At 40.7% G+C, this 13,999-nt stretch overlaps 1 protein-coding gene across 1 annotated transcript in view; it reads left to right on the plus strand.

Annotated features, from left to right (window-relative positions):
* dmd (dystrophin) overlaps positions 1–13,999 on the plus strand; it is a 1,748,406-nt gene that overhangs the window by 773,512 nt on the left and 960,895 nt on the right. The window contains exons 38-40 of the mRNA XM_041212034.1: positions 2,542–2,679; positions 6,215–6,367; positions 8,754–8,936. Coding sequence (XP_041067968.1) covers positions 2,542–2,679; positions 6,215–6,367; positions 8,754–8,936 — 474 coding nt within the window. The remainder of the gene's footprint in view (positions 1–2,541; positions 2,680–6,214; positions 6,368–8,753; positions 8,937–13,999) is intronic.

Below are 13,999 nucleotides of genomic sequence, written 5' to 3' on the forward strand. Positions count from 1 at the left end.
CTGTTGGATGTCAATAGGAGATGGTTAGATTCTCTCTTATTGGATATAGCCATTGCCTGGCACTTGTGTGCCACAAATGTTATTTGCTTATCAGCCCAAGCTTGAATGTTGTCCAGGTCTTGCTGCATATGGACATGACTGCTTCAATATCTGATGAGTCACGTATGGTGCTGAAAATTGTGCATTCATCAAGAACATCCCCACTTCTGACCTTATGATGGTGGGAAGGTCATCAATGAAGCAGCTGAAAAGGGACCCTAGCCTGCAGCGATGTTCCAGGACAGATGATTGACCTCCAATAACCACAACCATTTTCCTTCGTGCTAGGTATGACTCTAACCAGTGGAGAGTTTTCTCCCTGAAACCTATTGATTTCAGTTTTGCTGAGTCTCCTTGACGTCACACTCAGTCAAATGATGCCTTGATGTCAAGGGCACCTAGAAGGGAAAAAATAGTTCAGACCAGTACTCTTATTTCCCAGTTTTACTAGTGTTCCATTTTAAAGTATACAAGACCAGTTCGGACCAGTATTTTTATTTCCTAGTTTTTACTGTTTTTTCCTTCTGGGCAGTCACGCTCACCTCACCCCTTGAGCTCAGCTCTTTTGTCCATGTTTGGATCAAGACAGTAGTGAGGTCAGGAGTTGAGTGGCCCTGGCAGAACTCAAACTGAGTGTCAGTGAACAGGTTATTGCTAAGTAAGTGTCACAGGATAGCACTATCAACATCACCTTGGATCATGTTGTTGATCGTGAGTAGACTGACAGGTTGGTAATTGGCCGCTTTGGCTTTTCCTGCTTTTTGTGGATAGGACACACCTTGGCAATTTTCATATTGCCAGGCAGATTCCAATGTTGTAGCTGCACTGGAACAGTTTGCCTGAGGACACAGCTAGTTCTGGAGCAGAGAACTTTCAGTACTATTGCTGGAAGGTTTTCAGAGTCCATAGTGTTTGCAGCATCCAGTGCCTTCTGCCGTTTCTTGATATTACCTGGAGTTAATCAAATTGGCTGAAGACTGGCATCTGTGCTGCTGGGGGCCTCAGGAGGAGGCTGAGATGAATCATCCATCCAGCATTTCTGGCTGAATTTAGTTGTAAGTGCTTCAGCCTTGTCTTTTGCACTGATGGTTAGATTCTCTCTTTTTGGAGATGGTCATTGCCTGGCCCTTATGTGGCACAAATGTTACTTGCCACTTATCAGTCCAAGCCTGAATATTGTCCAGATCTTGCTGCATATTGACACAGACTGCTTCAGTATCTGAGGAGTCACAAGTGGTGCTGAACATTGTGCAATCATCTGCAAACACCCCCACTTCTGACCTTATGATGGAAGGAAGGTCATTGATGCAACAGCTGAAGATGGTTGGGCCTAGGATACTACCCTGAGGAATTCCTGCAGTGATGTCCTGGAACTGAGATGATTTACCTCCAACAACTGCAACCATCTTCCTTTGTGCTAGATATGATTCCAACCAGCAGAGAGCTTTTCCCCGATTCCCTTTGACTTCAATTTTGCTAGAGCTAATTGATGCCACACTCAGTCAAATGCTGCCTTTATGTCAAGGGCAGTCACTTTCACCTCACCTCTGGAATTCAGCTCTTTTGCCCATGTTTGGCCCAAGGCTATAGAGAGGTAATTTTGCTAAAATTATCAACAGGAACAATTTTGCCTCTAGGGTTCAGGAATGTTTTTACTTTTAAGAGAAGAATTCTGTGTTATTTTTAATGCAATTGTATCATGTGGCATGACATTTTAACAGTTTTATAGCCTTAGTTTAGAAATGTTCAAATTAATAACAAAAATAGGCACTTTTTTAACGAAGTGGCACTCCTTTACAAAGTGCTTTGTCATTGTTCCGTGCAACTAGACCTTTTTCAATGTAAACTCTGAGATAAAGCCTAAGAACTTGAGTCCTTTTTATTCAGTTACTCTTATTAATTGAATTTTGGTTGTCCAAACTCAATTCACCTAGGAACTTACAGCTGCCAGAAAGGGAGACATTCAACCCATCAGTCATGCTGGATTCACAGCCTCAAATGAAAGGACCAGGTGCTAATTCGCTCTGCCACAAAATTCTCTCCTTAATTTAAAATATAAATTTTATTTTGATAGATTTATAAGAGATGCTGTATTTACTGCCATGGTCATTACTGTTCATATTTCTGCCTTATATTACAATTTCCACTGACTTGTGTATGGCAGCACTGCATAATAGTAAATGTTCCAGCCACACCCTCATCTTTCTTGAATTGTTCTTCAGATTGGAACTGACCATTACTTGTGTGAACTGTATTTCTTTCTAACACAAGGGAAATTTTGAATGGTTGCTCAGTACTGGTTCAGACCATCATTACGGATGATTGGAGATTTTATGGACTGATATTGCAGACTGCTCGAGTAGCTGCTACAAGTTCCTTTGCAGCAGGGGCAAGTGTTGCTACTGAAGGTAGCAAATGAAAAGTTAACAATGCAAAAGTATACATGTTGCAGTTTCCAAATTGTGACCTGTTTGTTTCATGCAATTCTTATTAATATTACAGAGTGAAGATGATGAGAGGAGAATGAATGAACTGGCAAAAATGGGAGACACTTTGCAACAGAGTGTCACAAATGAGAAAAAGCGAGAAGAAATTAGAATGAAACAACAGATGCTGCAGGCTAAATTTAATATTCTCAAGGTATGATCAGTCAGCAATACCTGAATCAACAGAAGCTGCAAATTTCCTTCAAAAAGTAGGAATTAAATATTGTTTTGTATTTTGGTACATTGATGTGCTAATTTTCTGCTTATCTCCATTCATACATATACTTCTTTTGGAATGTTCCTGCCAGAATTGGATCATATGTTGGCCCAGCAAAAATGGCTGCAGATATCCTTTCAAGATAATTTTTCCACGAATAATGTCAAAAATATCAAGTGAGATATTATGTGGCTAGTTCTCCAAACAATTTATTTTTCTATAAATCCTGAAGGTTAGACTGAATATATGGCTAGAGTTTGAGAGGATGAATTCAGAATACATATCATATCTAATTTGAGCATCAAAATAATTTACACTGTTTTGCTCAATGATATCAGCCTAATAATATATAGGTATGGTCCATTATATATAGTTCACTGCTGTCGTAAAGGCTTACTTTGAGGATAAAGGAGAGAAAGATGATAACAAAGGCCATATATATATATATAAAATATATAAGTTTTCTGATTGTTCCCAATTCCGAAATGTGTTGCTTGAGGGGGTTCTCTGTTCAAGCACACAAAGGTGGTGAAAAAGTACTTTGCCTTATTAATACCATTATAATTGCACAGGAGAAGCAATAATGTTCAACTTTTGCATAACATTGTTGGTGCTCTCTTTTGGTCTTTCCAATTTGGATATTGGAGCTATGCAGGAAGCAGCTGATTTAACCAAACTTGCCCCTGAACACAGAATACAATCTCCCATTATATTCTATTCTTGATATGGACTTGGATGAGGAAGATGAGTTTCACCAAAGCTTCTTACTGCCCACAAGCCATTGGGTATATCATCCTAGGATATAGGACCCATGACCTGGAAGCTGTGGTTGAGCCAAGAGGTAGTGCCAACTGCACCATTTGTGACTGAATGATTTCCAGATATTTGCAAGCTGGATGACACTGTGGGTAGCCATCAAGGTGATCATAGCCTTCTATTTTTATCCGTTCAGTTTTTTGCAGACTAGTGACGAAGCGATGACATCCACAGAGTCATCCAGTTTGCTTCTCTTGGATGTAGGAGTTTTGACTCTTTCTGAATATTTGTTACCTGGGAACAATGTGACATTGCACTGCTTGTTTCCACAAGTACAAGTGGCTTTTCATTGGAAGCATGCAGCCACTCAGCCGCCACCCCCTCCCCCACCAACCCCCCCACCCCAATGCTGTAGCCTAAGTGCTCATCGGAAGTCAGTGGATAAAAGGGGGAGTTAAAAAATGAAGGAAGAATAACTCCTGGAAGGAAAATGCTATCACCTTCAGACCCAGCTCATTACATTTTTGTGCCAGTCATAGACTGAAGATGGGCACAGATACAGCTGCCAATACCAAGCCATAATTGGATTATCATTGAACATAGCATTGAATCAGTCCTTCTGATTTCTAGGTAGCTCAGGATGCATTACAGTACAGCTCCCGCCATGCTCTCCAGAATACTGCTGTATCACAAACTTAACATAGGACATTATTAACATTTATTAGTTCCATTTCCCATCGGCATCTAGCCAAATGGACAGTCTAGCCAGTGACCAAAAGAAGACACCAGTGGCAGAAGGCCACTGGCAGGGACCCGTCAGGCAGTCCTTGGCAATAGGGACCAGGAAGAGAGACAGCGATGGGGGGGATGGTAGAGGAGCCAGGATTGTGTGTGGGGTGGGGTGGGGAATGGTGAGAGAGAGAGAGAGACAGTGACTGGGAGAAGGAAGAGAGGCCAGGATCAGGATGGGGAATGATCGAGAATCCTTGAAGAAGCCTCCTCACTTCCTTGAGGGACTGCTGGCTTACAAAGAGTGTTGGAGAAGTCTTTTCGGTTGTGAAACCAGCAGCTCCTGCCTCCATTTTGCTGCCGGTATTCCTGACCCCTGGGAAACTCATACAGCAGCAACGGTAAATTTTAAGTTGGGTTTCAAAACTCACCATGGGACTCAGTTTAAAGATGTTCATTGAATGTTCCACAGCAGGATACTTGAATGTCCCTACATCTGCTGCTGTATAAAAGGAGGTGGGCACCATGTTGAGGATGCATTCTCCGAATACAACCCTTTCGTATCTCCAACCTCCCGAAACTGGATGCTTTCCTCCCTATTGCGGCAAGGGTGTTGGATGGTCATTAATATCTTTGTCAAAGTACTTTTGTGAATGTCATTTCCAAGCAAATTCAGCATACACAAAACATGGTGTGAGTGAATTTGTGATTAGGGGCAGAAATGGTTCCCCGAATCTGAGGCTGGTATAAGGTGAATCATTTTATGAGATTGCGCTGCCAGTTGGGACCTTATCTTTTGACAGAAGATAGTGGAAAATAGCAGGTACCTAGCCCATGATTTTCCCATCTGTTGCTTTCAAGTTCAAGCTTAAAAGCGGACTTAGACTTCTTCAGCAAACATCTCAAGAGAGAAAATCATATTGGTTACAACACAGCCAGCAAAGTACGAAGACAGCATCTTTGGAGATAGAAACAAAGTTAACAGGCAGAAATTTCCTAGTCCCTTGATGGCAACTTCGAAGTGAGGGGTGGGAGACGGGGGTTGGTGCGGTGGGGGGGGAAATGGTGAAGGTAAGGGTTGGGACGACTTCCTGTGCATTCCCATTGCCGGGGAGGTTTCCCAGGAGTGGGCACCCAAATGTGGATTAGTCGTCTGTACCTCGGAGGGAGGCAGCCAATTGACATAATTAAGGCCCCAATTGGAGAAGCCCTGCCAGCATTTTGCCAGTAGTGGAGTGCCTACAGCCCCCCCACCCCTCTCCCTGCCTCACCCTCTGGGGAGGCCACCTTCTTAATGGGGATGGTGCCTCTGCAGCAGACCGGTGGGCCATCGGAGTCAAAAGCTACATTCCTTTGCCTCGGGCATCAAAAGATGCCCCCACATCCCAAATAATCTGAGTAGTGGGGTTTCTCCCCAATCCAAGCGGCCTACTGCCTTCCCTCCCTCTTAATTTTTTTTTTCTCTGGCTTCAAGGGAGCCTCCATTTGAGGTGCCCTTGCATTCTCCTACTTGCCTCAGCAACATCCACCTCTATTGCAGGAGCTACCAAGTCTGTAGAGTTGCTGGCCCTCTGATGGTCTGGCAGCATTGGGAGTCCACCTACTATCTATAATGGGATGTGAGTGCAGAGATGGCCATTTAGGAGCCTGCCTTCAGGAAAATAGCTCTGCTGGTCTGGCTCCAAGCAAGTGTGGACTCAGGACCCCCATTTGGACCTGATATCAGGGCCCCGAAACCAGCAGGAAAATCCTACTCCATGTAGGCAAAGTAGATTCAGCAAGGTAGGCCTGATGAAAGGCCATCAACCTGAAGTGTTAACTGTCTTTCAGACAACAGAGTTAATTGGTTTTTAACAAAATCTTCAAAATGAAACACAAAGAGAGAAAAAATATTGATATGAGTGCGGGCTTAGGATGAGTATTTCTGATACTTTGTGCTCTTAATATGTGATGGCTATCAAACAATAATCATTGACATTTTAAACAGGATTTGAGATCTATTAGGAGAAAGAAGGCGCTGGAGATTTCTCCACAGTGGTATCAGTACAAGAAGCAGGCCGACAATCTTTTGCAGTGGTTGGATGACATTGAGAAAAGGTTAGCCAGTCTTCCAGAACCCAAAGATGACCAGAAGATGAAGGTAACATTCTTTTAAAAACAGGTGTTTGCGTTTCTCTTTTTCTTAACAACCTGGGGAAAAAAAAGTTGGTTCCAACTGAAGATGTGGTGATATTCTGTTACAGTGCATCTTGTACCTTCTAAGTGCACTTTTTCTAGCCAGAGAGTTTAATTACTATATACTGAGGTTTTGATGACAGCCCATATCCTACTGATACAGGGACCTGAATTTATCTGTAATTGTTTTCTTTCAACGTATATGAATTTGCTGTGGCTTATAATTGACATTTATAGTAATATTGCTGAACCTCTTAAGTATGGGTATTAATAAAAGTTTTGTGGGATAAAGAATTTGAAGGAGGAAGTTAATTGATTTTTGGATTTCATAACATTATGGTATCCAATGGAAATACTTTTGTGATGTTTCAGTTGCCACTAATTCTATGTTACAGCCCACATAAAACTTGGAATAGAAATTTCCTGACTGATATTAATAAAATGGAGATCTATATCAAAACTGCATTTCTCGTGTGTGGTGACCCATGTAATGCGATCTTTGTAAACTTTTTAATTGATTATTTATTACAGGAAATTGATTGTCTGGTTATTGTCTTTAGACTAGTAATAGTTAAGGGACAGTTATACAATTCTTGTACTGTCTGAATATAAGTATGCCTTACCACTGTATCTTCTCTGTCACTTGTTTGCTCAGAGCATATTTCACCACTGTCGTTGCCACATGTCTGTGGATTATTTTACACATGGCAGAACCACGCTTTTTTATGATCCATTATTTTCTTTCGCTTCTTTACTTTCTTTGTCATTTTGATTAACATGCATTTGGCAAATTTGATGGTAAACACATTTTTTATAATGAGGAAAAAGATTTAAAAGTTTACAATAGTAGGTTACCTAAAGGAGAAAAAAAGTGGCATGCTAATGCTGTAGGGAGCTATTTATTAAATTTAAACATAATTTCAGCTTGAAGGAAACCTTCTTAACTCTTACAAGACTATGATCATTGTGCAAGGATTCTAAATTTTGAAAAGGCTATTACTAATTTTGATAGTAATTTAAAAATTAAAAAGGCAATGTTCTTTATAGTGTTTTATGGTTAAATTTGGACTGGCAATTCCCAATCAAGAACCACAAAAGTTTTCTCCAGCTGAAACAAACTGATGGCCCAGATTTTGTGGTATTAATGAGAGTGAAACTGTCAGTGTTCACTGCCATCACTGCCCTAAAACTGACAGCAGCTTCTTGAGTCTGCATACAGACAAATCCAGAAGTAGCTGTCAGAGATTGTGAAACCTCTGCAGTCTCCAATCAAATTGAAATTGCTGAACTGATGAAAGCTTGGCTTTTATGTGATTGGTCTCGGTGAAAAAACACTTTGGAAAATATTACACCTTGCTGCATGAAGTGTAACTGAGTTTTTAACAGCCCATTAAGTTCATAATTACATCTGAATTGCTTCAGTGGCCCTGAAAAAACTAATTTAATGTTTGTGGAATGTTAAATTTCTCCAAAATGAAAGAAAAAAATCACATTTTTAAAAAGTTTTTTTAATACATTTCTTTATTATATTTCAACTTCTACCTTAATCCTATGTTTATCCCAATCGTTTATTTAATTCTCCATAAAATTTTAATTAAAAGTGAAACATTTAATTTTCTGTTAGTGAGAATAATGTGATTGGCTGCTTAGCCTGTTTAATGACATCAGTGATGCTGGGTGCCTGGAGGACCTCTTAAATTACTGGCAGATTCACACTGCCATCAGAAAATGGGAAATCCACACTACAGAGATCACTAGATTTTTGTGCTCAACTTTCTTTGAGGTCAGCAGCAAGTGTTGGCATTACACCGCTGACTGTGAAATTTGAGCCAACATAAGCTTACAAAAGGAGCTCAGATATGTCAATGTTGGACTAAACAGGTGGCTAAAATAAACAGTTGCTTGTTTTTGATAGCCACAATCAGGTTGACAATGCATCACCAGCACCACTGCCATGCAGATGGTTGAGAGAAGAACAAACCTATCACGTGTTTATGAGTGCTATTTGAATCTGCTCTATGCTGCATCAAGTTACTTAAAACATCCCATTTTTCAGGATAAATGCACCAAGTTTAGGTTCGCCCATGAAGATGGACCACTTGGTGATATTCTGCAGTGCTATTTGTGGTTTGCAAAAGCTGGGGAAAGCCTTTTCTTTAAAAAAATAGTTATTTTGGACATTGCCTTATTAGCCAGTTATATAACAAAATTATGGTGTGCTCATGCAAGAATAAGAGCCTGAATAAGGAAGTTGAAAATGGTTTATTTCAGTTTCATTGTTTAGTTTTTCTTTGACAAGATGAGACAATAGCTAGCTAACTGCATTGGGGCCCTATGGTTTTACTCATTAGGAGATGGATGCTGAACTGGAAGAGAAGAGAGGAGACCTGAATGCAGTGTGCAGGCAAGCACAGAGCCTGTCAAAGAAAGGAGCTGCTAAGGCACTGGAGCTGCAGCTGATCCAGCTCAACAAACGCTGGAGTGACATTGAGAGCAAATTTGTTCAACATCGAAGGTTGAACTATCCGCAAATTGTGAGTTTTCCAAAGCAAGCTTTAAGCATTTGCTTGCAGTGTTTGCAAAGATGGACCCAGGCATGAAAAAGAATGATTGATTTTTTTAATGGTTACATTGTGTTTGTTTGAAAGCAAATACAACCTTAAGAGTTTGCATTAGAAGCTCCATCTTTGCAAAATGATTTTTTTCCTAAACCGAAATACTCAGGGACTGCAAAGCATAACTGCTTGAGAGCTAAAATATATGATTGGCAAGTTTTTGATTAATACAGAGGTAAAATACATAATTTCTTGTTTAATTTGCCTCATCCTCTCATAACATCCAAAATCTGAGCAGCATGTTTGAAAACCGAGTTGGTGTAGCATTCAGTGACCCACTTAAGAACCAATCATGTAAAGGGTTCATTCCATGCAACTTTTTTTTTTTGAAGAAGTGGTATTAATGGCTATTTTTCAGAATATAGAAATTACTGGTAATATGAAACTGTTGAAAATCATTGTTTTCCTTCATATTGACTTCTTCCTATAATCCACAGGTTTTTAAAATGATGTAATTATTGATTTACTCAATTTTTCTTCCCTCTGTGGTATCATTGATCCTTCACCTGATCTCACAATAAAAGCACAAGCTTATTTCTTGCTTTGTATGTCAAATCTGTCTAAATACAGAGGAACATCTCAATGTCTGATTCACCTTTTCATGTTTTCTTTGACTTTCCTGGCAGCAAGCACAAGCTATGTTTATGTGACATTTCAGTTAACAATGTTTGTGCATTGTAAGCATTTGATGTTCAAAGTTTAAGAAATTTTAACCAAATGCCATTATGAAATATATCATTGAAAAGCAGATATTTTATTTTTTACTGGCTTTTTCAACTACAATTAAGTCAAATATTGACATTATGAATCTGCATGCTGTTTAAGTACCAGTTTCAGGTCTGCTCTGGTATAGAAGTGCTATCTATAATCCCTGAGTCCAAGAGCATGTCTGTACCCAATATCTAATCTTGGGATAGTGTTACTTAGGGAATCTTCATTGAGATATGAAGTGAATACTTCAGTTAAGAAATTGGACCCGCCGCAACCAAAAAGGCATCAAGTCAATGAAATGGGAGCATTGTGTGCATGTATGGTCACCCTGAGGACCAATCAAGATTGGACTTTGGCCTTATTTGAATTAAATAGACCAGCTGTGGAAACCAATCAGTCAGCCTGATACAGCTCACTGATTAGGGCCTGATGAATTTCTTGTTGTTTTTGTGCGGCCTTCAGCAGACCCATTAAGGACTGCTGGTTAGACTGCTCAAGACCTGATACAACTGTGCAGAGCATGTGTGACACAAGCTTGATCTAATTGTATATCAGTTTCAATTAGGGCCCTACAACCAGTGTTATGATCCAAATGTGAGGTGCCTAACCCCAGTTTCAGGCAGGCACAATACACACCAAAAAGTTGGCTACTTCCAATTTGGCAGTCGGTGTACTTCTAGGAGAGATTGAACCTGAAGATTGCAATGAAAATCGGTCTCCATAACCTTCATTTTAGACCTGAAAACTTGTGCAAAATAATGCTGAATTTCTCTCCCTGGTCTTTCAAACTTGCCTTCAGATATACCTCTATAATCTTATTGAAGATAGACTAAGAAACACTTCATTGAATGGGAAGATATGATTTGTTAAGGCGATTTATTTCACAAACAGAAAGTGAAAGTATACAGTAATAGTTGTAATTAAATTTCACAATGATTCATTGAACCACAGAAACCTCCTTAAGAGCAATAGAAACAAAATGCCACATTCCTCTTAATTATTTTTATTTTTTCGCAGATGTGGGCATCACTGGCTAGGCCAGGATTTATTGCCCATTGCTAATTTCCCTAGAGAAAGTGATGGTGAGCCGCCTTCTTGAACCACTGCAGTCCATGTGGTGTAGGTACACCCACAGTGCTGTTAGGGAGAGAGTTCCAGTATTTTGACCCAGCAACAGTGAAGGAATGGCGATATATTTCCAAGTCAGGGTGATGAGTGGCTTGGAGGGGAACTTCCAGGTGGTGGTGTTCCCATGCATCTGCTGCCCTTATTCTTCTAGGTGGTAGCGGTTGTGGGTTTGTAAGGTGCTTTCGAAGGAGCCTTGGTGAGTTGCTATAGTGAATCTTGTAGATGGTACATACTGCTGCCACTGTATGTTTGTGTTGGAGTGAGTGAATGTTTATTGTGGTAGATGGGGTGGCAGTCATATTTTGTCCTGGGTGGTGTTGAGCTTCTCGTATTGTTGGAGCTGCACTCATCCAGTCAAGTGGAGAATATTCCTTTGCACTCCTGACTTGCACTTCAGATGGTGGACAGGCTTTGGGAAGTCAGAAGTGAGTTACTCACCACAGAATTCCCAGTCTCTGAACTACTCTTGTAGCCACAGTATTTATATGGCTGGTCCAGTTGAATTTCTGGTCAGTGGTAACCCCAGGATGTTGATAGTGGAGGATGCAGCGATGGTAATGCCATTGAATGTCAAGTGGGGATGGTTGGATTTTCCCTTATTGGAGGTGGTCATTGCCTGGCACTTACGTGGCAACTCATATTCATGCCACACATCAGCCGAAGTCTGAATGTTGTCCAGGTCTTACTGCATATGTACATGGACTTCTTCAGTATCTGAGGAGTCACGAATGGTTTTGAACATTGTGCAATCATCAGCGAACATCCCCACTTCAGACCTTATGATGGAGGGAAGGTCATTGATGAAGCAGCCGAAGGTGGTTGGGCCGAGGACACTATCCTGAGGAACTCCTGCAGTGAGGTCCTGAGACTGACCCCTAACAATCACAACATCCTTTCTTTGTGCTAAGTATGACTCCAAACACTGGAATGTTTTATCCTTTATTCCCATTGACTCCAGTTTTGCCAGCATTCCTTGATGCCACATTTGGTCAAATGTGGTCTAGATGTCAAGGGCAGCCACTCTCATCTCACCTCTGGAGTTCAGCTTTTTTGTCCATGTTTGGACCAATGCTGTAATGAGGTCAGGAGCTGAGTGGACCTGGCAGAACCCAAACTGAGCATCGGTGAGGAAGCTATTGCTGACTAAGTGCCACTTGATAGTACTATCAATGGCCGCTTCCATCACTTGCTTATGATTGAGAGTGGGCTGAAGGGGTGGTAACTGGATTTTTCCTGCCTTTTGTGGACAGAACATACCTGAGTAACTTTCCAATTTCCGGGTAGATGCCAGTGTTGTAGCTGTACTGGAACAGGTTGGCTAGGCAGGGTGGGGTGGCAAGTTCTGGAGCACAAGTCTTTAGTACTATTGCTGGAATGTTGTCAGGGGCCATAGTCTTTGCATGGATCCAGTGCTATCAGCTGTTTCTTGATTACACATGGAGTGAATCAAACTGGCAGAGGGAACCTTAGGAGGAGTATAGATCTTTCTGAATTTTTCCTGGCCATCCTTCTAGTTCCTGGCTATCTTTGAACTTAAGATGAACAACTTTTCCCTTATTAGGCCAGACTCTCTCCCTGCCCCCAACCCAGCTCCATCTTATTCGCTAACTGTCTCTTCTTACACTTTGAGTACTCACAGGGACTGGTAAACCTCTGAATCCCACCCTATTTAATGATTCATCAATATTAACCTTACTGACTTAGCCTCACCCCCACTCTCAAAAGACATCTCATACTGAACTTATCCACTGCCGCACCCTTCACTTTCTGCCCCAACCCCTGCCATGGTTGTGAATATTCACTGGAATGTCTGAACTAACTTGTAGAGGCAAACTCTTGTGATACCCTTCAAAAGTTTTATTTGCCTGCAAAATTCAGTGTTTAGGACTGCGCTAAGTTTACTCTAAAGCATGTTGTACAAAGTGCATTTGTATGGGGATCAAACACACTGTGATGCTCTCCAAATTGAATATCACACCAACTTGGAGAGTTTTTGGTGAGGACTATCAGTGCCTGTTGAATTTTACTCCAACAGGGATAAATATCTTTTGAAGAAGAAATTTAATTAACTGTTGAGTTCCTCGTCTTAACTTTGTAGTGTGGTTAGGTAACTTCAGACCTTTTGAAAACACCTCCTTACCTGTGATGTTAAAAATAACCAATGAATTACTTTGAATAAAGTTGCATTTTTTAAACTTATCCCACAGTAGAATCCATTTGTTTTGTTGATTCTTTTGTTGTTGTCATAGAACTGTGACAAATTATTTTATACTGACTAGGGACCTCTATGGAATGAACATTTTCAGTAATACATTGATGTTTACTTTGAGCCGTATTATTGCATGTAACTTCGGATCTTAAATGAATGAAACTTAAATGAATGGAGGTTACCTTAATTCCATCAGACCCTAGAAAAGAGCCTGGATTGAGAGGTCTGACGTTATTTACAGCCCATTTATTAGGCCTGTGAGGGCTGGCTATAAAAATTGGTACGATCCTTGGCCAAACCCCCAGGATTTTGGTATTACCCAGTTAGGACCAGTAACTTTTTGTTTAAAGTAGACAAAGTTTGAGGTCCAAGACATTTGCTAAGAGAATAAAGCCACAAAATTTAATGGTTTTTAAACAAACAAAATAAAGTTTACCATACCAAGTCAGAAAGATAAAACAATTTATAATATCTCTCTTATACTCTGCCATTTAGGGTTAATATGAGGCACACGTGGGTTGACAGGCAAACTGTGATCAAATAATATACTGCACAATAAATGGCAAATGCAACCAAAGCAGGTCCCAAGGATTTCTCAGCAACTCACCCAGACATCAGTAAACACTGAGCCAACTAATCTCATTGAAACTCTGTCTGTCTCATGAGGAGTTCCTGTCTTCACCTTCAAAGATCTAGCCTTGGAATTCTCTCCAAAAGTTGCTCTGACTTGGAATACCTCAACTGCAGCTCAGTTTGGAGAGTTCCAATCTCGTCTCCCGAGACATATTCCTCTGAATTCCCAAGTCTGCACTCAGCACCAACTCACAGGCACAACTTCAGCTCTTTGGCCACGCTGAGCAGAACACCACTGTTCCAAAGGTTTGTCTTTTTCCCAACAGCACATAGCAAGGAATCACCAACCTTTTGCTACCTT

Source organism: Carcharodon carcharias, chromosome 18, assembly GCF_017639515.1.
Source record: "Carcharodon carcharias isolate sCarCar2 chromosome 18, sCarCar2.pri, whole genome shotgun sequence".
Lineage (NCBI taxonomy): Eukaryota > Metazoa > Chordata > Chondrichthyes > Lamniformes > Lamnidae > Carcharodon > Carcharodon carcharias.